The sequence below is a fragment of the Neomonachus schauinslandi genome, chromosome 16, assembly GCF_002201575.2.
Source record: "Neomonachus schauinslandi chromosome 16, ASM220157v2, whole genome shotgun sequence".
Lineage (NCBI taxonomy): Eukaryota > Metazoa > Chordata > Mammalia > Carnivora > Phocidae > Neomonachus > Neomonachus schauinslandi.
The window spans coordinates 55,499,179-55,524,210 of NC_058418.1; the positions used below are offsets into that span (position 1 = coordinate 55,499,179).

The window sequence follows — 25,032 nt, forward strand, 5'->3', positions numbered from 1 at the left end:
AAAGCCAGAAATATTTAGCCTCTGGCCCTTTAGGAGAAGTTTGCCAAGCCCTGGACTAGCTGAGGACATGCTCTCAGAGACCACAGGTGGCCAGTATTAGAGCCACTTTCTTACCTCTGTTGTTAAAAACAAGTGACCTTGAAGAAGAGCTCTAGACCCGACATCAGAAACCCAGCCTCCTGCCATGTCCCGTGCAGGCCCAGGGTGGTCTCCGGCCTTTGGGCCTCTGCTTCCTCCTCTGTATAATTAGAATAATACTTGCCATGAGGAGAAGGTAGGGGAGCAAATAAAAGGTATCATTGGTCCCGTGGAGAAACTACTGAGGGTGATAACATTCCTGAGCTGTAGACACACTCAGGCCATGGGGCTTCTCATCCCTTGAGGGCCCGGAGGTGAGGTGCCCGCGGCGCCAGGGCTCGGCACCTGCTGGCTTCTCATCCCACCTCAGTTCAAGGATCCCATGAGCCCCGAGGACCTGGTTGTCCGAAGGGCCGTCTCACAGGTTGGAGGCCTGAGACCCAGGCTTGCCAATGACCTGACCGTTTCCCGCCATGTTCCTGTCCCCAGTGCAGGACCTGGACTGCTACACCACTGTTGCTCAGCTCTGCCCATTCGAGAAGGCGGGGACCCACTGCCCCAGGTAAGGCTCACTGGCATCTTGTTCTGCAAACAGGGGTGGGGAGAAGGAGGCATCGTGCTGAGTTGGGGGTCATGTCATGCGGCGAAGCACAGCCGAGTTCTAGGTGCGGCCCCTTTGTGCGGACGCTCCGAAAACCGACCGCTTTGTGCTCAGAACCACACACCCGCTGGACCTCTCCCTCGACCTCTGGTTCTCAACCCTGGCTGTGGGGTGGGAGTGTCTGAGGGGCATCAACAGGTCAGATTCCCGGGGCCCCCGCCCAGACCACTGGGATCTGAGTCTCGGGGAGTGGCCCAGTGGGGCCACTCCCCGTAATAGCTTCATGGTGCCATTTGTCCCCTTTAAAGCAGGTCCTTGATTCTTGTGCCCCATCTGCGGCATCTTCTCTGGGTCACGTTAGAACCGGCTCATTGTGCCCCAGCTTTTCTGAGGTGTAACTTGCACACGATAAAATCCACCCACTGTAAGTGTACAATTCGATGTGTCTTGACACACACAACCCCTCAGGCCGCCACCACCACAATCGAGTGTCCGTCCTGCCAGAAAGTTGCCTTGAGTCACCCCTCTCCCTCTGCCTCCCACCCACGTCCCTGGCAGCCACTGGTCTGTGTGCCGTCACTATAATTTTCTAGCATCTCACGTAAACGGAGCCGTCATAGGGTGTAGACTTTTGTGTCTGGCTTCTTGCCCTCCGTCTAATGCTTCTGAGATCATCGGTGCTGCGAGCCCGTCGCTGGTGCCTTCCCTCTTGTGGCCCTGCGGGGTTCTGGTCTGTGCACGGACCACAGTCTGTCTGAGGAGAAGGTCTTACATGCATCTACCCAAACCTTAATTGGCTGATTTTTGGAGGATGATGCATCATGACGTAAAGTGACATTTGGTAACATCTGCCTCTCAAGTACCTGTTAGGTCCTCTTGGAAGCTGTGAACCCTTCTCCTGGGCCTCGAGGCCTATGGATTTTCCTACAGACTGACCTTAAAACTAACATGTGGACACCCGCAAGATGTGAGCAAGGAAGAGCCCCAGGAGGGTGCCAGTGAGGGACAAGACCCTGGGCGGGGACCCCGGCTGCTCCCCTCTGTGGCTCACATTTCTCTTGGGGCTTTCTCACGGCTGCCACCACCACCACCACGCTGATCCCCTTTGAATGTTCAATCAGGGATAACCACCTTTTATTAAATATTAAATAGCTAACCCAAATCTTAAAGAGAAGCAGAAGGAAATTACGTCAGAAAACAAATGAACAACAAAAACTTGACATACTGCAAGTATAGAAAATACAGGTTTCTGACCTGCCATTCTCAAAAAAGTAGGAAAGGATTTTCTTGCCCAGATTCTTTTTTAAAATCTCATGCAGACATCCTCCTCCTCTCCGCCCACCCTTATCCCCTCCTGCCCACCCCCAGACTGTTTTAACTTCCCATTGCCTTTGTCTGAGCTCGCTTCCCTGCCAGAATCCTGTCTGTCTTAGGGCCAGATGGTTTCCGGCTGCCATTTTGGTTCCAGTAACATGGTGTACTGTTCCAGATAAAGGCAAAAAACCTTTCTTTTTTCTTTTTTTTTTTTTTAAGATTTTATTTATTCATTTGAGACACAGAGATAGAGAGAGCATGAGCAGGGAGAGAGGCAGAGGGAGAAGCAGGCTCCCCGCTGAGCCAGGAGCCCGATGTGGGGCTCGATCCCAGGATCCCGGGATCATGACCTGAGCCGAAGGCAGACGCTTAACCATCTGAGCCACCCAGGCGCCCCAAAAAACCTTTTCTTAAGTGAAGTTCATGCTTTTTCCCGGTTTGAATCTCTCACACCAGCTAGGGCCCACCCATTTCCAGTTTGAGGTGCTTTCCTCCACCTCTATGCCTACGGCGGGGATGTGGTGACTGACCAGTGGTGATCTAACCCCTTCCGCCTCAGGTTATCAGTGCCCTGTCCCTGGAATAGTTTGACTCACTGAGGTGAGGGCCCTCCACCCTTTCTTCCCTTACACAGGAAAGTGGCCTCTAACAAAGTCTATTGATTATAATCTCCATAATGTACCCATGATATTAATTGGCCAACAATCAAGAACCAGAGGTACAATCTCTTACAATCCCATATTCATCTCTCTTACATATTTATTCTCTTTCACCTTGTTATTTCTGCATGTCTCCTTTGTACGGAGTTTGAAAATTCTATATGCACTGATTACGAAGAGGGACAATATCTGTACCACTGCTAGGGTGGGAGAGGTATGTTTTTTTTTCTTAAAGAGTAAACTGTGTGGTAGTTTCTTTTCCCGTGAAAGTAGTTAAATCTTGAAATTCAAATAGGGAAGGCCAGCTGCTTCTCAAGAACTTTTGTCTTCTGCTGATCATAACCATCACACACATGTTTCTGGTTTTCCAGAGTTCACTGTCCAGCACACTGCAGAGATGAGCCATCCTACTGGGCTCCTGTGTTTGGAACTAACATCTATGCAGATGTAAGTATGCCGGCATTTTCAGTGACCACCTCTCAAAGCATGCTCAGACCTCAGAAATCACGTTCCAAGGTCTGGGTACCAGATACCTGAGATCTCATTCCTGTGCTTTGAGCTAAATTTAGATCACTTCTTTCTGCAACCTCTGCCCTAGTTTCCCCATGTGTAGACGCATTAGTACTTCCACTGGTGTGTGCTTGTGGATGCGGATGCAGGTGGACCTCGTCATTAGCAAATGTTTTCATGGTTGGGTAAATGGAATCCTGCTTCCCCATTCATGCGCATTTTTAATGTGAAGGCTTTTAGGTACCACATACTTAACACTTCATTTCCCCAGCTATTTAATCATCTTTCCAGCTCTCCTGATACATTTAAAGAACTGGTCCACTCTACTCACTGCATTTCTTTTTTGGCTATGTCCCCACTTAGCTAAAAGCACACAGAAGGAAATACAAATTACGCTAATTGATGACTTGTTCATAACCACTCTTATCACACTGGAGTCTGTTCTTCCACATTTCCTTACTAACTTTAGCAAGGAAGCTTTAGCCTGATTTTTCTGAGTGAATCTTCCAGAACGTAGTCTATTCCCTCCAGTTGCCCAGGGTGAAGGGGCATGGTGTCCCAAAGGATGGGAATGTGGTCACAGCCCTGCCCACCAGGCTGTGTGGTCTTCTTGCCAAGTTGCTTACCTCTCTGTAGAATGAGCCAGCTGGGATTTTCTAGTCCAAGGAATCTTCGAGACCTAACATTTCCTGATTAGATCAGCATCACCCATCCCCAGCTAACATTTTTACTCAGCTTTTTTCCATCTTCATTTTAATTGTTCTCTCCCACCCACCACCACCGTCTTTGTCTCCATCTGCTTCATTTGTTCCAGATTCCTATAAATCTGAGGTCACTAAGTTCTGTAAAGTCAAAGCAACCCTCATGGCTAACCTTTTTTTTTCCCCATCTTTTTTCTTTCCTCTTTAAGTGAGTCTTTTTCTTTTCAGAAGCCATTCAGCCAAAATTGAGCTTTAAAAGCTTAATGGAGTAAAATATTGTATACCAATTGTTAAACTAAATGTTTGAGCCAAACTTTGATTTTAAAATGACTTAAAGGGATAGGCCAAGTGATTCTAGCAAAATACAGAGAAACAATAAAGCAGCAGTGGCAATATTCCTATCTGATAAAGTGGAATTTAAGGTTAAACATACTGAATGGGACACCACTATTCATGGTGGAATGGCATAAAAAGTTTATGAAGGTATGAGATCAAATCTGTATGCACCGAACAACGTCGCAGCTAAACATATAAAGTTTTTTTTAAAAGGTAGAAATGCAAGGAGAACCTGATAAGAATTAACAATAATATAAAACTATATTTTACTATCTTTTACATTAAGAACACCATTTCAGGTATTGTTGTCCCCGTCTTATAGGAAAACAAAGTGAGGCTTAGAATAACCTGCCCCCAAAACACACAGCTAATACATAGCCAAGGTGAGATGCCATGAGGGTTATGTCTTACTTTAGGTTCTGTTCTTTCCCTGCCCTGTTCTTCCTTACTTGAATGTACCTGCATTCATAATTATACTGATGTGAGTGGGCATGGAAGTGAAGACCTGTGTGCAGTCTTTAACTTATTTCACTAGGATTTTTTTTTTAAGATTTTATTTATTTATTTGACAGAGAGAGACACAGCGAGAGAGGGAACACAAGCAGGGGGAGTGGGAGAGGGAGAAGCAGGCTTCCCGCCGAGCAGAGAGCCTGATGCGGGGCTTGATCCCAGAACCCTGGGATCATGACCTGAGCCGAAGGCAGACGCTTAACAACTGAGCCACCCAGGCGCCCTAATTTCACTAGGGTTTTGAGCTTTTGCAACCAGAGTGCTCAGCACAGGACTTGGCACATAATGATTGTTCAATTAATGACTGTTGAAGGAATAAATAAATGAAGACACTACATAAGATACTTAATGTTTAAATATTAAGCTTTTCAGAAAATAAAAGAAGGAAGGGAGAAAGAAGAAAAGAGAGGGGAGACAGGGAGAGGAGAGGGGAAGTGTCCGGAGAGAAGGAAGGGAGTTCCGTCCATCTCGGAGGTTCTTTTCTGGCCTTGGTTTCTAGGTCACTCTGTATTCTGGGAAATGACGATGCCTTTTGGAAAATGTCTGTTTAGCTAAGAGATTTATTTTGGGAGAGTTGTCTCCAGATCTTTGAAGGGCCTAATAGTGCTGCTGTTCCTGCCTGCTTACCGGGAGTGCATTACTTGGCAGCCCGCTCCCTTCGTGGTGAGTTGCAGGCAGGAGAAGCAACAGGGTGTAGCCCAAAGAGCAAAGTCTGGGTCACAAGATGCGAGTTTAAGACCCGGTTGTGAGACCGTGGGTGAGCCTTTCTCCTACTCTGAGCCTCGGTTTTCTTATCTCTCGGCGGCTGGATAAGTTCTCACACTTGGGCACACATCAGAATCCCCCAGAGGGCTTGTTCAAACAGATTTCTGGGCCCCACCCCAGCCTTTCTGACTCAGGGAGTCTGGAGCAGAGCCAGAGAATCTGCATTTCTAACAAGTTCCCAGATGCTGCTGATGTTGGTGTTCCGGGACGGCAGTCCCTTGAGCGTTTTCGATAATGGTGACGGTGAGAGTGATGGTGACAAGTTAACTAACATCTACTGAGTGCTGCCTCAGCAAGCCTGCATTCAGCCCCTGAGCTTGTCGCGTCTTCCAGATAGTCCTCTTGGGCCCTTGCTGTCCCATAAGGAATGGTGGGCAGCTTGCTTGCTCGGGGGTGGGGGCAGTCCGGGCCCCGCTGTTTGCCAGCTGAGTGATTTGGGGGAAGTCACTTAACCTCCCTGAACCTCGTTCCACCCATCTGTTCAGAGAGGATAATAATACCTACCTCGCAGCATTATTGAGAGATTTCTTCATCACTACACGGGAAACTCATAGAACAGGGCCTGCCTTGGTAAATGCTCGAAAATGTTACCTATGATGACCCCCCCTTTGTATCGAGAAAATAGGGGCTCTTGGGGTTAAAACAGGTCATTCAAGGCTGGTGTCCAGAAATCCTCCGGGGACAGGAGGCAAAGGACTGTCCCAGAGGGCACAAAACCAGAGTGTAGCACCTCTTGGCAGCGTTTAGTCCTGAGGATGTGCCTGCTGGAGGCGGGCTCGGGTCCCTCCGGGTGCTGCAGCCGAAGTGGCCCCGGGCCTCCTGTCTGGTAACTCAGTCAGAGAGACAGAAGAAATGCCTGCCGGTGAGAACAGCAAGCACGTTCGTACCCACACAGCTCACCGCCCCTAGAAGTGCGTTTAGAGGAATTCTCAAGTCTCCCTTTCTCTCTGAGATGCCCGCAAATGCATTGCTTCCTAATCTTTGGGGGGCACAAATCCTTTGGAGAACTGGAAACTTATGGATCCTTTTTCCAAGGGGATAGTTAAAAAGGCTTCCTCGTACAGACAAGGTGACCAACTGTCCCCACTTCCCTGGGGTTTCCCACATTCAGCGCTAAAATCAGGGAAGTTCTTGCTGACCTGCAACTCTGGGGCCTCCCAGATCCCCCAGAGCCCACTTCACTAAGGAGCCCTGTCCTTGTCCGTTTGTTTATCGGAGAAGGAAAGATGCGTTGGCACAGGGTCATACCTGCCTTCAGTGACTCAAGTGACTCAGTCACAGAAAGCAAGCATCCCCGTTCTTAGGTCCTTGGTGTGAGAGTTCGCTCGGGCTCTCAGACTCTGCACTTTGCACAGCACGAAGCACTTCCCGGGGACCCGGCTTCTCTGGCAGGACCTGGTTTTGAAGAAAGGGGGCAGGAGCTCACCACCTGGAGGGGGTCCCTGAGAGGGATTGCCCCGGGCTCCCAGCGTGTGAGATTTCAAATCCATGTGAGATTTCAAATCAGTATTTTCAAAGAGCCCACTTGAATCCGTTCACTCCCATCTGGTGTTAAGAACCTGCTCGATGGGTTGCTTGTCCCTCTCAAAGTGCAGCTCAGGGTGCGGACTTGACCACTTCCGATGCCCCATGTGAGCAGAATCATACAGGATTCTTCCTCAGCCTACTCTCTTCACAAAGGAGGTGCTGGCTGGGTTAACCAGTGGTTGGGACCCGAGTCACCCCACAGGTGATTACAGGGTCCCAGGTATTGTGCAGACGGGTGGCCTTGAGAGACAGCCAAGCCCAGACCCCCCTCCTACAGAGTGACCATCACCTGTTGGTGTTTACAAACTTGGGTCGTGGTCCGCCGTGGCCTTGCCTCCACTCCCTGCACAAAGCACCGTCCCCCCGCCCCCTCCTCGACACACACGGAATCTGCAGGCTGAGCCCCTGCTGATGGCCATGGTCACGGCTGCAGGTCACTAGGTCATGAATGAAGGCAGGACTAGAGTCTGCCCTGCAGACGTCCGTCTGACTTTAAGTTGGCAACTTGCTGAGCTAGATTGAGCAGCTGGTTCCGTCAGTGTGACTCAACATGTTATCGATGTCTCAGGGGCCATTCTCCTGGTGACTTTGTTTTCTGACTCTTTGGAAGTCATCACACTTAAGGGGCCTTATCAGTGGAACATTTTGGTCATGAGACAGTGGTCAGAAGCTGTATGGGTTTCTTATGGCCGCTGTGACAGATGAGCACAGACTTAGTAACTTCGTGGCCTTTCTCTCTCACGGTCTAGAGGTCAGAAGCCCAGCACAGGCCTCCCCGGGCGCAGGTCAGGCTGTCAGCAGAGCTTCATTCCTCCTGGAGAGCCCCCCGCCCCGTGTTTCCGTGCCTTTCCCACTTTCCGGAAGCCGCCCACAGTCCCCGCTTGTGCCCCCCCGCCCCGGCCCTGCATCTGCAAAGCCAGCCGTGTGGCATCAGGCGCCGTCACCCTGTAAAGATGCTGCAGGGGCTCTGGGTTGCGGTAAAGACTGACACCCCCTGCCAAGGCCAGGGTTGGCTTTTTACCCCAGGCTGGATGACAGGATCGTAGAAGTGGCAGGAGAGGGTCCCCCACGTGGTACTTCACCTTGAGTGTGCCTCAGTCACCTGGCCCTTGTCGGGGGTGACTCTGAATCAGCCCGTCAGGGCGAGTGGGGACCGGCCGCCCAACCCCTGAGTGAATCTCCCCAGTTTGAGAAATGGTGATTAATTAGTCTCAGACATTCCATCCTGAGGATCATTTTTCTATTGGATAACTAAAGACCCTAATGAAAATTTAACTCAAGGGTTTATTACCCAGGAATTGGACTACTTGGTAACCTTGGAGGACAGCACACCCTGCCCCTACTTGAAAGCCAGCGGCTCCCTTGGCCCCTAGAATAAGCCTCAACTCCCCCTGCGGTCCTCACAGCCCCACGGGATGGGCTCCATTCACCTCTCCCACCTGTCCTGCCACACTCCACCTGCCTCTGTATTCCGGCCACCCTGGCCCGCCCTCCGTTCCTCGGACATGACAAGTTCACTCTTACCCCATGCCCTTTGCACAGGCTGTCCCCTCTGCGTGGGATGCTCTTCCCAGAGATACTCCTAGGCGGTGACCCATTCCTTTTTGTCCTCCAAATCTAAGCTCCAGTGTCACACCAAGAGCAGTCTTCCCGGATTAACTATTCTAAGAGTGTCTCCACCCAGTCACTTTATCTCATGAGCTGGTTTTATTTTCTTCACAGGCAGAGTTGCTTGTTTGTGTATTTACTTGTCAGGCTCCCTCAACTGCATGAAGGTCAAATCTTTATTGTGTTCCCTGCTGAGTTTTCCTGCATCTAGCACAATGCTTGGCACTAGTACGTGCTCAGAAAATACTTGCTGAATGAATGAATGCATGAACGAATGGAGGAGGCCAGGTCTCTCTGGAGAGACCCCTAAGGAATCAAGGGGATGATGGGTATTTCCTAGAGGTGACTTGACACTCCCCCTCATCCCCGACCACGCCACCAAGAACTGGTTGGCAGCAGCAGGGCCTCGCCCAGGAACACGGCATCCTTGACGTTGACCATGGCTCTTCTGGCGCTTTCAGAGTTCAAGCATCTGCAAGACGGCCGTGCATGCAGGAGTCATCCAGAACGAGAGCGGGGGTTACGTGGACGTGATGCCCGTGGATAAGAAGAAGACCTACGTGGGCTCGCTCAGGAATGGAGTCCAGTCTGAAAGGTAGGGCTGCGTTCTCCGGCTCTTGACACCCAGGGTCCACCAAGGGTGCCCCTGAGGCACCCGGGAGGGAAGCCAATGACCTTGACCTTGGGAGTAGAACTTGGGCAGGCTTGCGCTCATTCCTACCAGAATACCCAAAACGAGCCTGTTCTTTTCTCTTCCTTTCTGTTTTAAAACTAAGAACTTTTTTCTGTGACAATATCTGTTTTTGTAGAAGATTTAGAAGCATCCCATAAGCCCAAAGAATAACAATCATCCATAACCTGTCACCTGGGGGAGTTACCGCGAGACTTGGGGTGTGTCTTCCTCTGGTCCTTTTACTTGGCGTGTATGCAAAGAAAACAAATGGGATCAATTTATGGTGACACAGTGGTTCTCTGTAGTTAACGATAGTATAGTTACATGTGTTACAGAAGTAAGAGCAAGGGGTCTGCAGCTCCGCCTCTCACCAGCTTTGTGCCCGCGAGCCAGCCACCTGATTTCCTTGCGCCTCAGTGTTCTCACCTGTGATATGGGGACAGCACTGGTCTCGGCCTCACAGGTTGCTGGAGGATTAATCCAGTGGCTGTCTGGTAGCTGAGAGCAACAGGCCCTCAGGAGAGGAGAGTTTAGTACTCTGTACTTTCACTGAATAGATCATCAAGGCTGCTCCTAAGTCCACCCCCCACCCCTGTGTCCCTGCTGGTGACCCCACACAGTCGCATCCAGTGGGCCCCCTGCACCTCACTTCCTGGTTGGGCAGCCCAGCACTTTTCTATCCTGGGGGGCTGATCGTCCCTGTGATGACCATCCTCACGGGGGAATGTCTGCACCTGCCAATGCTTGTTTCTGGAAGTCCCTGGAAGTGACATTCCTAGATCAAAGACCGTGCAAACGTCTGAGGCTTCATATGCCTTTCCAGAACGGCCTCAGGCTGCCAGTTTATCTTCTGGCACATGCTGCTCATCCTCACCTGTGTCCCTGTTGTCCACGGAAGCACCTCCCAGGCCTCACAGCCCAGGGATCCAGGCCCCAGTCCTGGGGTTTCCTCTTGAGAGCCCCATGACCTCACACAAGGCACCAGCCTTTCCCGAGCCTCAGTTCCTGTGTCTGTGAAATGGGTCTCATGACTCGCCAAGAGGCAGATCCCTCTTGGGGTAGAGTTGTTCTCAGGGCTGGTGGGGCAAGGTACAGAAACGTTGCAGTGCTGGAGGCTGGAAGTCCCAGATCAAGGCGTGGGTGGGGAGGACTTCCTCCTGAGGCCTCTCTCCTGGGTGTGTAGACGGCCGCCTTCTCCCTGTGTCCTGACAAGCCCCTCCCTCTGTGCTCTTCAGTGTCCTACTGTCTTCCTCTAAGGAGACTGGTCAGATTGGATCGAGCTCTACCCTCGTGACCTCATTTTTAACTTCATTATCCCTTCAAAGACCCTCTCCAACTACTGTCTCCCCCCATTCTGAGGCATCGGGGGCTGGGATTTAAACATAGGAATGGGGTCTGGGGGACACAGCTGAGCTCATAACAGAGGGGAGTGCTGAAATTTTATATTTGAGGGCCCTTCTTTTGAAAAGGAGCATAAAATCAAGAACACAAAACGTACCAGGCCCCCAGAAGCTTAGGCTTTCGTGCACCCCCCATCCTCCCGTCAGGGTGGTGCCGCTTGTGGGGACGCTGCATAGTGAAAGATCCCCCCCCAGGGGCCCACACAGGAACTCTGTCCTGAGCCCTGACACCGGAGCGAACAGCGTCTGCATCTTCTTCAGCGTGGGCAATCTTTGTTTGGGAAAAGCTTAATGAAGGGAAATTCCACTGATTTAATGGGAGGGAAATGAGGCAGCTGATTAGGTGGCATTTCCTGGCCAGGCTGGGAAGAAGTCCCAGGACAGCACTCTGTTGAGTTATCTGTACCCCTCGAAGAGGAAACGGTCTTGCTGAGAAAGGTGGCGGGCTGGCCTCCGGGCTCACTGCCCAGCTCATCCCTGAGTGGCTCCCTGAGGGCAGCCACGCGGCTTAATGTGCGGCCCCCGCAGGTGGGTGTCTGAGACGGGTCTGCAGAGTGGCTTCTTTCCCACTGTCAGCCTCCCCGCCCCCCCGAGACCCGTCGTTCTTTCTCTCTCCCCAAGTGACCCGCCCAGCATCGCCATCATCATCATTATAAATACCTTCCAGGCAGGCTTTCCCAGGCCCAGAAGTGGCGTTGCCCACTGCGCTATTCAGAAGGGTTCTAGGGAGTTGCTGCAGCATCTCCAGAGTTGAGATCCCGCTTCCCTTCCTCCTTGGACTCGCTCTCTTGTGACTCAGTTTCCCCACCTATAAAGGGGAAGGTGATAACACCTACGCCCTGGGGTTAGTGGTAAGGCGGTAGGTCTCAAACCGGCCCCCACAGACCAGCAGAATCCAAATCAGCTCGGAGCTTGCTACAAAAGCAGGTTCTCGGGCCCTCCCCAGACCTGTGGAGTCTGAAGCTCCGGGACTGGGCTCTGCGATCTGTGTGAACACGACTCCCAGGGGTCCTGGTGTAGGCGGGACGATGACGTGAGGGTGGTCGCATCCCCTGCACACACAGGCACCGTGGGGGACTCTGATATTCTGCAATTCAGACTCATTCTCATGGGGTACCAGGACCAGTGCTGGGGTCCATGGGTGTCGAAATGACACAGACCACCCTGCACACACAGAAGGGGGGCGGCTAGGCCAGGAGGGTGCAGGCATTTGGGAGCCTGCTCCCCTGCTCGCCAGCTGGGTGTCCTTGGGCAGGCGGTCTCCCCAAGCTTTGGTCTCTCCTCTGCCACATGGTTGCCGTGAGGATCACTGAGATGGTTTGTGCCGAGCACTGCCTGGCGGCTCACTGTAAGTGCCCGATGAATCCAGGGCCCTCTTGGCTATGGTAGCACTTACGAGGTCTGTTGCGCACCGCAGGGCGCCATGGTTCTTGCACACAGGGCCAAGTGACTTGTACGTAAGAAATAGGCTGCGTGGATTGTCTTTTGGGACAAGGGGGAAAGCCTCTTGCAGGATCTCACTCTTTCATCCTTGCATCCACCCTTCCATTGCACGCTCACCCATCAGGGGTCATACGCTTGGCGAGCACGCACGATGTCCCAGGCACCGGGGTCCAGCAGGGAACACGCAGCTGGTCTCTGCCCAGGTGGGGCGTGTCACCCAGTGGGGTTGGAGCTGACAAGAGAAATGACCACTGCCGTTGCAGGGCCCCGGGCATCACTGTGCTGGGGTAGGGCAGGCAGCTGAGCACGTGAAGCAGGGCCCAATCTCACTAGCTAGAGTCTCCTCCTTGGTGACGTGGTTCCACCCATGCCCCACCCGCCCCTTGTTTGATGGGGACCTCAGCAGCCCTCTGCACAGAGACCAGGACTGAGAAATCTCCCCAGAGCCTGTTCCCATTAGGGACTGTGGGAACCAAGCCTGGGGCTAGAGGGTGGCTCTGTCCCCAACGTCTGCTGGTACCCGAGAGCGGTCCCAGTCGGTCCCAAGGGAGTTGTGGATGCTGGACACTCTGGGACCTGTGCACAGCAAACTTCATTCTAAATTTAGGGAATCCTTCAATCAAGCGAGCAAACAAAAGCCTCCTGAAAAGAATTCTCAGCACATGGGCCAAAAGTCAGTCCGGCTGCAAAGGGGCTTTGGTTTAGCAGTGGTCTTTTTCTAGAAGAGGATATCCTGAGAGTTTTGAAAGATGAGTATGCAGAACTGGAACACTGTGGGAGGACAGGAATCTTCTTTCTCACACACATGCCCGCAAAGGATAGCAGAGGAAAGGTGTCAAGAAGAGCTTTTGACATTGGGACCAGGGTTTGCCGGAATATTCTCATAAAGAAGCTGGACATCTGGATGAATATCAGTTCAGGAATTTTTCCTAGACCAGGACCATTTTTTAAGACCGATTTCACAAGGAGGTTGGGAAATAGACCAATGAAGACAGATAGCATTCTTGGTCACTTGGTTTAACAAACGTAATACAGAGGTAGAAGGTATGTATGTAGGTGGACTTTCATCCAGAAGAGGGCTATTCATGTCACGGTCGTGGGGCAGCTTCTGTGTGCCAGGCACTGACCTCCTGGGACACGTCCAGCACACACTTAATTATGAGCCACATGGGATTCTAAATGTTCTAGTAGACACCGTAAAAAGTAAAAAAAAGGGAAAATTTAGAATATATTTGATTGAATTCAGTGTATCAAAAATATTACCATTCTAATGCGTATTAATAGGAGGTTATTGATAAGAAATATGCATTCTTTTTTTTTTTAATAAATAAGATCTTGGAGATCTAGTGTGTATAGTGCACACACAGCACATTTTCAGTTTGGGCGAGTTACATCTCAAGTGCCCAGTAGCCACTGTGACTGGTTGGTTCCTCTGCTGGGCAGCCCAGCTCTGGGACTCTTAAGGGTTGGGTGTCTGAAAATCTGTGTATCCAGAAACTCGGAGACGCAGAAACCATTAAGCTGTTGTTTCCGGATGGCATGAGCTCTGCCCTCTCCCCCAAGCCAGCTGGACCACGGCTGGGTGTCAGGTTCCCTCTGCTGTGCAAATGGGTGGGTTGCCCTCTCCTGCACCCTCTAAGATCTGTACACACAGTAGCTCATCGAATCCCCCCAACAGCCCCATGAGGTGGGGACCCCAGTTAGCCCCACTTTATCAGCAAGGAAAGGGAGGCACAGAGAGGTTAAGTGACTTGTTCAAGGTCACCCAGCCAGCAAGCCACAGAGCCATGATCGAATCCAGACCGCCTACCCCAGCCCCCATGCTCTTCCCCAGCACACGTGACTCCACGCCACAGATAGGTCCCTGAGCCTGGGCCACAGGCCCTGCCCAGGAGGGGCCAGGGGAGCATTCAGTACGAGGGTGCACTTGTTTCTATCTTTAAACGTATTTATTAGAAAAGAAATACGTGCTTACTATTTAAATAATAAGTCTCAGGAGTAGAAAATAAGAGTCCCCCACAGGTGCCCTGTTAACCTCTGTTAATTGCTCATTTATAGCTTTCCAAGCCTTTTCCCCCCGGGGCACATACAACACGCTTAAAAATCAAGACGGAGATCATGCTACACACAGTGTTCTGAAACTCTTTTCCCTAAAGGATATTTTTATATTTCATGAGATAAGGGGAAGAGGTTTGACGGGGTTTGGGCTTTGTGGGTGTAGTGCATTCATCTCCGTGAGTGGCCCCGCCACACGCCAGGCACACCATCCTTTCCCTGAGGGGAGATCACGGTTTAAACCGCGTAGGAAGGACGAAACAGCTCGTGCTGAATGCACGCACTGACCCCGGTGCTTGCCCTGCACAAGCTCGCGTCCTCTTCCCAGTCCCTAAGGAGTGGGACTTCCACGAACACTGTTTTACAGATGTGAGAACGGGCTCAGGGAAATGGACTAATAACCAAGGTCTTACAGATAAGATCTGAAGCCGTGTCTGTCTGACTCTTGAATTCTCCTGGAAGTTCAGTAAACAGATGAGACTCTGGGAGAACAGGGTTTGAATCTTTGAAACAAAATACCTCCACAACACATAAACATCTATACACACATATATATGTATCAGTACGTATTATGAACACGTATATGTAGAAACGATATATATTTAAGATTTTATTTATTTCACAGAGACACAGTGAGAGAGGGAACACAAGCAGGGGGAGTGGGAGAGGGAGAAGCAGGCTTCCCCGCAGTGCAGGGAGCCCGATGTGGGGCTCGATCCCAGGACCCTGGGATCACGACCTGAGCCGAAGGCAGACGCTTAACGACTGAGCCACCCAGGCGCCCCTAGAAATGATATTTCTTAATTAAAAAGAAGTCGCACACTTAAAAAGCCAGGAGGGCAGTGAAGGGTTCCTTTCCTGCAGTCTTTTGGGCGCTGGGTTCTGTGACTCTGTGGAGCGAGCCGCCAGCTCGTGGGGAAGCCCGAGGTCCTTCCCGGGACGGGCCACCCCGCGCTGGGAGCTCCATGCTGTACTGTCATTGCAGTCTGGGTGGTCTGACGGCAAAGGGCCATCAGTCCCTCCCTGAGTGACCTTCACCGGCAGCTCCGGGACGCAGTCCAGTGTTTGCTGCTCCTTGCGGGCCTGCAACCTCCCCTCTCCCTCCAGGACCTGGGGTGGGCCGATGTCGCCCTCGGAGACAGCGTGGCCACAGCCTGACTGCTCAGGATCATGGTTAGGGGCCTCGACGCACCTGGGTCCACATCCCAGCTGCACCTGGAACAAGGTGTTCGATTTGGGGCAAATCGCATCATCTCTCAGAGCCTTGGTTCCCTTTCTGTAAGCGGCGAGAACCTTAGGGATCTCAAGGGATGGCCTCGAGGGGTGCACGGGGTGAGATTACATAAGGACCTAGGTGGCATCCGGCGGGCAGTGAGGGGGGGCAGAGCTGCCGGCTCCCAGGGGTGCGTTCCCGCCGCAAACCACTCACCAGGGCTGAGTTGTGACCCCCTGAGGCTGCAGACACTGGACGTTTCCCAGAGCGCCCTTGTCACAGCTCAGCCCCAACAGATGAGCGCTCTGCGTGCTTGGAGTCAGCTGGAGGGGCCCCCCTCGGGGCTTCCCGGCCAGTGGTGGTTCTCCCCAGCTCTGCAAGGGTCTTCTGTGTGGTCTCTCTCTTCCTCCCTTCTTTCCTTCTCTTCTTTTTAAAATCTGGGAGACCTCAATAAATAATTCTAATTTTAAAGTAATTTTAAGAAATCAATTTTAAGAGATTAAAATCTTAATTTTAAGAAACTTCAAGAAGATAATTTCAAGAGATTACGATCACTGAAAATCCCACACCCAGTGTCAACATTCTGGTGCGTTTCCTCCCAGATTTTTTTCTGTTCACAAACACCTTCTTGTTTTTGTTTTTACCCAAAAGGGACCAGACTCTGTGTATTGTTAGGTTAACTGGTTTTCCCAGTCAGTAACCGCTTGAATGTGCTCCCAGGCCACGACCCATGTAGCCACCCAATGTTTCAGTGGCTGCATCTTCTTCCCTTGTGTGGGCAGACACACATCTGTTGCCAGACATCCGGGCTGGGTTGTGTTTTTTTTTTTTTTTTGCTTTGCTGCGATAAACAACACGGCAGAGAACATCTTTGCACAAGCCCGTGTACTTTCCCAACAGTTTCTTAAGATAACTTCCTTTTAGTAGATTGGTCACAGCTCCAGATGGTCTCTTTCCACGGGGAAGTATGGCTTGCTCCGGGTTAGATCTGCCCCCAGCGGCTTCTTTGGCGGCAAGAATGAAAGCCCCTTCCCTTACCGCGCAAGGTCACAGTGGATGCAATCCTTGCCTGTCCCGCCACTTTCTCGATGTGTTGTCCCTCCTTGAGACCCTTCACTGGCTCGCCTCTCCATTCTGGGGATGCACTGAGACCAGGGCCTTTGCACCCATTGTCACCTGACCCTGAATCCCACCCCCCCAGCTGCTGGGGGGGGTCCCCTGGTCATTCAGCCTGACACATAGCTGCTGCCTCCCCATGCTGCTTTGGTCCCATCACCCTGCATCCCTCACCCCTGCCCTGCTCCGGTCCCGTGACTCTGGTCCCATGACTCTGCATCCCTCACCCCTGCCCTGCTCTGGTCCCATGACTCTGGTCCCATGACTGCATCCCTCACCCCTGCCCTGCTCCGGTCCCATTACTCTGGCCCCATTATTCTGCCTCACCTCAGTCCCCTTTCCCTGTGTGGTTTTACTTCCAGGACCTGTCACTCTCTGAGATGATCTCTTACCCATATTTAGCTGTTATCTCCCACCCCCAGTCTAAGGTCCGTGAAAGCAAGAACCTCATCAGTTCTGTTAACCCCATGTCCCCAACACACAGCCCAGAGCCCGGTACATAGTATGTGCTCAGCTGCACACCGGTTGGATGACAGACAGATTGCTGAGTTCAGAAATTTGTTCAGAACTCATTGAATGATTTTTTTCAAAACTTTTTATGAAAATTATTTAAACCCTTTATTAAAATGGTTCAATGCCATGCCAATGGACACTCCCTTCTTGTGTGTGTGGTAGTTACAACCAACCCAAGGAAAGAATCGGGACCGGAGGGCGAGGCTTAGGAATGGTGGGTGGGAAGGCTGGCTTACAGTTTATCAATCACACCCACTCTTCATCAAACACGCACAGCCACCGACTCGGCCGGCAGGACGGGGCTCAGTCGGCGTTTGAGGTACAAACGAATGGGGACCCACCCGAAGGCCTTTTTGAGTAGCCCAAACCCAGAGGAATTCTCCGCCTGAGACAGTGGATGAGCCTGACACTTGTCACATCGACACCCTCGGCGGTGTCAGCCCGCTGGTCTGATGTGTTAAGAAATATACACCCCGTTCAGCAGGGTCTGCTTTTTGCCTCCGAGGTGGATGGGCTGCTCAATGGGGATGCTTCGTAGGTAGCTTGGGGCACTTGTCCGGATGACAGCCTGACTGGCCGTCTTGTCCCTGGGTTGTTTGGGGCCCTGTGATGGGGAGAAGCCACTGCCTCAACTCTAGAATTTACAGTACTAAGTCAGAGACACAAACCTTGGTATTCTCCCCCAGTGTGGCTTGCCCACCGTGAGGAGTAGCTGAGAACCTTGTGGCTCTGGGTGGCTCTCCCAGACTGTTCATTCGGGCAGAGAATCTGGGGAAATCTTGCAGCCCAAAGGCCTGAGGAGGGCCCTGGAACTCGAGCTTTCCAGAAACCAGCAGGGCAGCCGGGGTAACCCCAGCCCCGGCATGGCCACTCCCTCCGTCCGCGGTCTGGTTGGGGAGCTGCGGGTGCGGAGGCCGGCGGCCCAGCATTCTGCTCTGTCTGGACGCCTGGCTCTTGCTCACAGCCCCATCTCGCCAAGTGCTCCCATCTGATACATGTTTCAAAAGTTCAGTCCCAGGGTAGCCAGAAGCACAGAGCTGCCATGGGGAGAGGGGGAAAACAACCAGGAATTCCAAGCAGCCTGCTTCCCGAGGATTGCTACCCTTCCCAAGCCATCTGAGAGGGCAAAGGCCATCTGTCTGGTCCGGCAGTTTCAGCTGGAGGGGAGACTCTTACAGGAAATCATGCTTAAATCAAGGCTCGGCTGTTAATCTTATGCTCAAACTCATTTATAATGAGCAAAATGCACGTGGAAACTCTGTGTGGATACCATGCCCCACTTTTGAATGGCTGAGCACCAAAAGCTGGATACCATGCCGGGCTGGCGAGCTCGTGGGCTGCCCCGGCTGCCTCACACACTGTTGACAGGACTTGTCCATTGGTGGGGCCCTTGCGGAGGGCAGTCTGGCAAGCTGTCCAGATCACAAATGCGTGTGTCCTGTGGTCTAGCCATCCCACTCCTCGGGGCCGATCTGCAGGTGCTCTCATACGTGTGTGGAAAGTCCCAAGGACGAGGCTGCGCTCTGTAGGATTGTTTGCAAGAGCAAAATATTAGGAGCTACTAAAGCTCCATGAGTAGGGACCCAGTTAGCTCTGTTGGAATACTTTAATATGATAGGATACTGTGCTGCTGAATACAAAGCATGGGGAGGCTCTTCGTGTACCACAAGCTGTGCGTCTCACAACGGGGGCTGGCGAGGACGCGGAGCCCCCACAAGCCCCTTGCGTGCGGCCGGTGGGGAGGTAAGATGGGGCAGCTACTTTGGAAAACAGTTGGGCAGCTTTTTAAAAAGGCGAACATATGTTTCACCTATGGACCCAGCGGTGCCACTCTATATCCAAAAGAAAAACGTGTCCCTACAAGCGTGCACCCACAAACGTCCCCAGCAGCATTTTTCATAGATGCCCAAAGTGGAGAGAATCTATATATCCGTCAGCTGGGGAATGACTAAAGAAAACGTGGGCTACCCCTATGATGGAATATTATTCAGCCATAAAAAGGAGGGAAGTACGGATCACGCTGCCAAATGGGATAAGCCTCAGAACCATCCTGCTGAGCGAAAGAAGCCAGGCGCTCAGACCGCATATTGTATGATCCCGTTCACATGAAACGTCCAGGACAGGCAGATCTGCATGGACGGAAGTTGCCAGGGCCAGTGGGAGGGGAACGGATTAAAACTGGGCATGAACAGTCTTTTGGGGTGATTCTAATCATCTAAAACCGGTTTGTGGAGGTGACTGAACAACCCTATAAAATAACTCAAAATCACTGGATCGTACACTTTAAAAAGGGTGAATTTCATGGCATGTTATACCTCAGTAGAGCTGGGGTTTCTTAATTTTTATTTATGTATTTCTGTATTGAGTGTGCACGTGCTGGGAGGGGAGGGGCAGAGGGAGCGAGAGAGAATCTCAAGCAGACTCCATGCTCAGCGTGGAGCCCGACACGGGGCTCGCTCCCACAACCCTGAGATCATGACCTGAGCCGAAATCGAGAGTCCGCCACTCGACCGACCCACCCAGGTGCCCCCATCAGTAGAGTTGTTCGTTTGTTTGTTTTTTTTAAAGCCTTCAGTTAGCCGAAGGCTTTAACTCCTGCCTTGAGAGAATGACTGTTACCAGCTGTGTGACCTTCGGTAGCTGTGTGACCTTGGGTAGTAAGTCCTTGCTTTCTACTGCTGCTGTTTTCTCACCTGCAAAACGAGGTCACTGATGGCACCCACCAGAGGAAGAAGGTGAAAAGGCGTGTACACAGTGCTTTGCGCGGTGCTCGGCATGGCATCCTGGCCCCGTTGGCGTGCGCTGTTTCAGTCACCGCGGCTCAGCGTCAGCCAGATGGCCACCGTGGAGGTCGACAGGTGGTAGCCAACGCCAGGCAGAGGCCTTGGAGGGTGCCCTCGGTTCAGACGGACTGGGGCCAGCGAAACCCAGATGGAGCTCAAAGAAAAGAACTTCACAGCCCGGCCTGACCCAGATTCAGATCCAGGCCCGTTTACAAAGAGAATGGAATCTGCCGGCTCTTCCCGGCCCCGGGGACTGGAGCTGTGTTTCCAGCAGCCGCGGGGAGGTGTCCCTCTGTCCCTCGGCCACGGTTCTCCCACCTCGGGGATGGGGGGCACCCCGCTCTCCCTTCCCAGAGCCGGTCTCTGTAGAAGGCCCTCCCGATCTTTCAGTAATGTGCCCTCTGCCTTCTTTTTCAGCTTGAGGACCGCTCGAGACGGAAAGGCCTTCCGGATCTTTGCTGTCAGGCAGTGAATTTCCAGCACCGGGGAGAAGGGGGCGTGCGTCTTCAAGAGGGCTTCAGGGTTTTGCTTTTTATTTTTGTCATTTTGGGAGGGGGGTGGGCTGGGGATATAGAGAGGCAGGAAACTTCCTTTGAATGGCGTTCGGTGTCACACCCTTTGTGCCTTTGTCTCGAACCACATGGAGAAACAGCATCCTTGGGGTCCCGGCTGGACAGCTGGTGACTGGTCCTGCTGAGGCCGAGGGTCTCCATTTGTGTGCCCTCTCTGTACGGACAGTCACCAAGGCGTTCCTCCCTGGTGCTTCTCGGTGGGCGGCAGGGAGAGGGTTCCAGGTCCTCAGAGATGGCGGGATTCGGAGCTCATGCCGGGGAGGCATGCAGGGGCGGGAAGAGATAGAGTGAGAGCCTGCAAGGCGAGTTTCAGGAATGGAGTAGAAGGTGGTTATTTAAAAACTTTGAAAACACAGTCCATCCCTACCAATGGAGAAAAATGGGTGTAATGTTTGCTGGTCAGACACATGGGCTGGAACCAGGGGGCTGGGGGAGCGAGGCCTGGGCCCCACCCTGCCCCCCCCCCTTGCCAGCACCCTGCCTCCAGCAGGCTGGTTCTGTAGACAGCAGTGCTGGTTTATTTAGAGTTCCACAGTAACTCCAGAGATTTATCTTGTCTTTGTCCTTCCCTTTGTCCACGTGGCCCGTCTGTTTGCTGCCGTGACCTTTGGTCTCCTTGAGGACAAATGAACCAGGATCCTTTCTTTGCCCCCTCCCCGTGTGACTCCTGGCCCAGCCCAGACTGGTTTATGCATAACCTTCCCCACCAGGGTCTTTGCTTTGCAAGCGGTTCTGTTGGCAACACCCTCCCCCCCCCCCCTTTTTTTTCCTCAACTCTTAGTGTCTGTTGGTTCCACTGAGGTGTCTACAAACAGCCAAAGGAGGGCTGTTTTGTTGCTGCTTTTAAAAAGCAACAATGAAATATGCAGAGTCCCCATGCATCAGATGACCTAGTTTTTAACAGTGGGAGGAATGGATTCCTGAGTACATTCCTCGCCCAGGTTAGCAGCTCTGGGAAGAAGAACAGTTTGTGGTTATGAAACCAGCCTGCGGTAAAATAGCAAGAGATGGTAACACTCTAGAAGGATTTCTCTTCCTGTTTTTGTGGAACAATTCTTGCCAAATCCTCCTCGGGCTCCGAGGAGCGCGGTGCTCTCTGGGTCCCACTTTATAAAAGTTCTTCATGAGCCCAGACCAAAAACCCACAGTGAAATAAAATACCTTTTTGTAAATAGCATTGCTTTGCCGGAGGTGAAATTCTACCCTCCGCCACGAGGCTGGCCGATCTCTCACTTTTGTGAACGCCGGGTTTACATTTGATTTCACCCTCCGTCAAGATATTTCAAAGGCAAAGGAACTAGCAGAGGGTTTAAAAAAAAAAAAAAAACAAACCAAACCAAACAAAGCAAAACCAAGATGGTCCGGACAAGGAAGTCTACTTGGGGAAGTAAGCTTGATGTGTTGAGAGCATCTCTCCCTCGTGCACACACTGGAGGTAAATAGCTTCCTTCCTCCACCTTTAGGAATTGGGTAAGAGCAATGCTACCCTTAGCTCAACGGAGCTGGACTTAGCAGAGCTGTTTTTCCTTCGTGCACTGTGGGCTCGTAGTAATTCATAGGTTTTGACGATTCAGCCCCAAATGTCAGAGCACAAGAATTTGGTCAGCCTGTCAGTTATGTGTCTCGTGACAGCCCAAAGATCTGAGTACTTGGAAACTTCTGGATCCTAGGTGTTGTGCTGCTGGACGCTTGCTTCCTCAGCCCCTACTGTGCCACCAGCCTTTTGTGGTCTGTGGCTTTGTTGGGACTGCAGGGTTGGGGTTTTTAGAATTCGCGACCATCCAGGGGCTCTTCCCAGAAGCATCCTTCCCAAGGGAGAACCTGAAACGTCTGGTGTGAGCGGACCCCATCATGTTCGACTCAAGTCCCCCGGTTGCTGGACGCCTCAGTAACCGGCCAGTCTCACGGGATCGGCAGTCCTCACCCAGAGCCAGAACTCGCTCTCCTCTCCGTACTCACCAACATTTTGCAACTGGAACCATTTTTCTTCTGAAAATGGAAACAAGGCTGCAAAGTCTAACCCCCTGTAATTAGAGACCACCTCTCATTTTGTGTGTTAACAGGACCCATCATGCCATCGGCACGTAACCCACATAGAAAGATGACAAATCAGGCCAACACTGTTTCTGGGTCTCCTGCCCCCAAAATGAAAAGTTCTCGTTTCCTTCAGATTTCTGCCCCATCACGTTCTGGTTTTCATATTGTCTGTAGGCTCACTCAGCCCACAGCTTACATGTGTGCTTTTTTCTATGAAAAATGATGTATTTTACTACTTCCTATGTACAAAAGTTTATTGTAAATTTGTGTGTGTATGTGTGCTTTGCATGAACAGGGACCACGTTGCTGTCGTTTCAATAAAACTGGTTTGATTTCTAAAGTGTTTCTGTGACGTATCTTTTTTGGACAAACCTGAACAGTTTGCGAAATAAAACGTTTACAACCCCCCTCGAAGGCTCTTGGCTGTTTTATTTTCGGAACTTCTACTAGGAATGTCACACCGAGGCAGGGAGATGCTGAGCCCTGCAGTATTTTCTGGCGCCTCGGGGAAACCTCCATCCGATAAGCAGGAAGAGATGAAGAGATGTTGTTTAATGTGTGCAGACTATGTATGCATGGGGTGGGGGCGGGGAGCTTGTCAAAATGCAGATTCTGGGGGTGCCCAGGTGGCTCAGTTGGTTGAGCGTCCGACTCTTGATGTTGGCTCAGGTCATGATCTCGGGGTCGTGAGATCGAGCCCCAGTCAGTCTCTGTGCTGGACGTGGATCCTGCTTGAGATTTTCTCCCTGTCTGCCCCTCCCCTGCTCACACACGCTTTCTCTCTCCCTCTCTCTCTAAAAAAAGAAGAAAGAAGGAAAGAAAGAAAGAAAAAATTCAGATTCCGGTCCAGCGGCTCTGGGCTGGGGCCCTAGAGTCTGCATCTCTCATGAGCTCCTAGTGACGTGAGTGCTGCTGGCCCCCAAGCATACCGTGTGTGTCAGCGAGGAGTCTGCTCGGGCGCCCACAACAAAGCAGCTCAGACCTGGCAGCTTCCACAATAGAGATTTATTCCCTCCCAGTTCTAGAGGCTGGAACTCCGAGATCAAGGTGGCAGCAGGGTCGGTCTCTCCTGTGGCCTCGCTTCTTGCTTGCAGACGGCCACCTTCTCCCTGAGTCCCGGACTTTGGGCGAGCACCCCTAGTCCTACTGGGTCAAGGCCTCACCCTTATGACCCCCACTGAACCTTAATTAACTCCTTAGAGGTCCTGTCTCCAAATATAATCATGTTGGGAGTTAGGGCTTCCACATCTGAACCGGGGGGGGGGGGGCACATCAGCCTCTTTTGGTGATTGCCGTCATGTGTCCCCGGGTGTCCCGAGCTGCTTAGCCATGGGGGGAGGTTCAGGGGCTTGGCTGATCTTTACGTCTTACCATTAATGCTTCAGCCTTTGTATTCTGAGCACCCCGTTTATGTTCTTTCCATTGATGGTGAGGATAGCTTTTCTCTGTAATGTGTATACCTAGGCTTTGAAAATGGGGATTTAAAAATATTGCATGAGCACTTAATGCAGCTGGATTGCAAAAATCACAGACATTGGATAATGACTGATGTCTGGTGCACACTGGTTTCTGACAAGTGCATGGTCAAATCCACAGAAATGACCCTGTTGGCAGCTCCCTGCAGGGCACTGGGGGGGGAACCTCTCCTGCCACCCCCATCCCAGATCTGCAGCCTCTTTCTCCTGCAGCTGATTTGGTCCCTTTTATTTCAGATATGATATTTTTCCATCCTAGAATGTCCATCTGGTTCTTTTTCTAATTTTCTAATTCTCCATGAAATTTTTCTTTTTTTTTCATTTATTTTGAAGATATTTTCCTTTATGACTTCAGCATAGATATGTCAGCTAATTCCTATGTCTGGGTCATTGTGGGATCACTCACCATTGATTGCCTTTTCTCTTGAGCAAGAGTCGACACACTTTTTGTTAAAGGACCCAACCAGTAAATATTTTAGGATCATGAGCCATAGCATCTCTGTCATGAAGCCTCAACCGAGTGTTTGTGGTGTGAAGGCAGCCATAGATAGGCATAAATGGATGAGCGTGAGGGTGTTCCAGTAAAATTTAATTTTTTTGAGAGAGAGTGCAAGTGGCGGGGCGGGGCAGAGGGAGAGTGAGAATCTTATGGAGGCTCCACACCCAACATGGAGACCAACACAGGGCTCCATCTCATGACCCTGAGTTCATGCCCTGAGCTGAAACCAAGAGTCAGACGCTGAACCAACAGAGCCACCTAGGCGCCCATAAAACTTCATTTTTAAAAGCAGATGGCCAGCCTGCAAGGCATCATTTGCTGACCCCTTCTCTTGAGTATGGACCTTGTAAAAACATTTCTTTGTATGTCTAGTAATTTCATATTATATCTTGGACATTGTGCTAATGCATCATGGAGACTAGATGGTTATTCTTTGAGCAGGAAATTAACTTGTCTGGACTCAAATTCCGGACACTGCCCCACTGCGATGTCTGGCAGCTGAAATCATTCAGGTTTTGTTGGTCTTCGCTGCTCTGCTTGGAGTCTGCTCTCTGCATGCCTGGTTCACGGGTCAGCAAGAGACTTGGACGCTCCCCTCCTGTGGCTCTCTCCTTTCTGGGGTTTCCCCTCTCCTTTCTAGATGC

At 51.5% G+C, this 25,032-nt stretch overlaps 1 protein-coding gene across 2 annotated transcripts in view; it reads left to right on the plus strand.

Moving 5' to 3' along the window:
- CRISPLD2 (cysteine rich secretory protein LCCL domain containing 2) overlaps positions 1-22,754 on the plus strand; it is a 62,992-nt gene extending 40,238 nt beyond the window's left edge. For both annotated transcript variants that reach the window (XM_021705690.2, XM_021705691.2), the window contains exons 12-15: positions 568-640; positions 3,024-3,099; positions 9,071-9,204; positions 20,223-22,754. In XM_021705690.2, the coding sequence (XP_021561365.1) occupies positions 568-640; positions 3,024-3,099; positions 9,071-9,204; positions 20,223-20,277 (338 nt within the window). In that variant the 3' untranslated portion in view covers positions 20,278-22,754. The remainder of the gene's footprint in view (positions 1-567; positions 641-3,023; positions 3,100-9,070; positions 9,205-20,222) is intronic.
- The last annotated feature ends 2,278 nt before the right edge of the window (positions 22,755-25,032 follow it).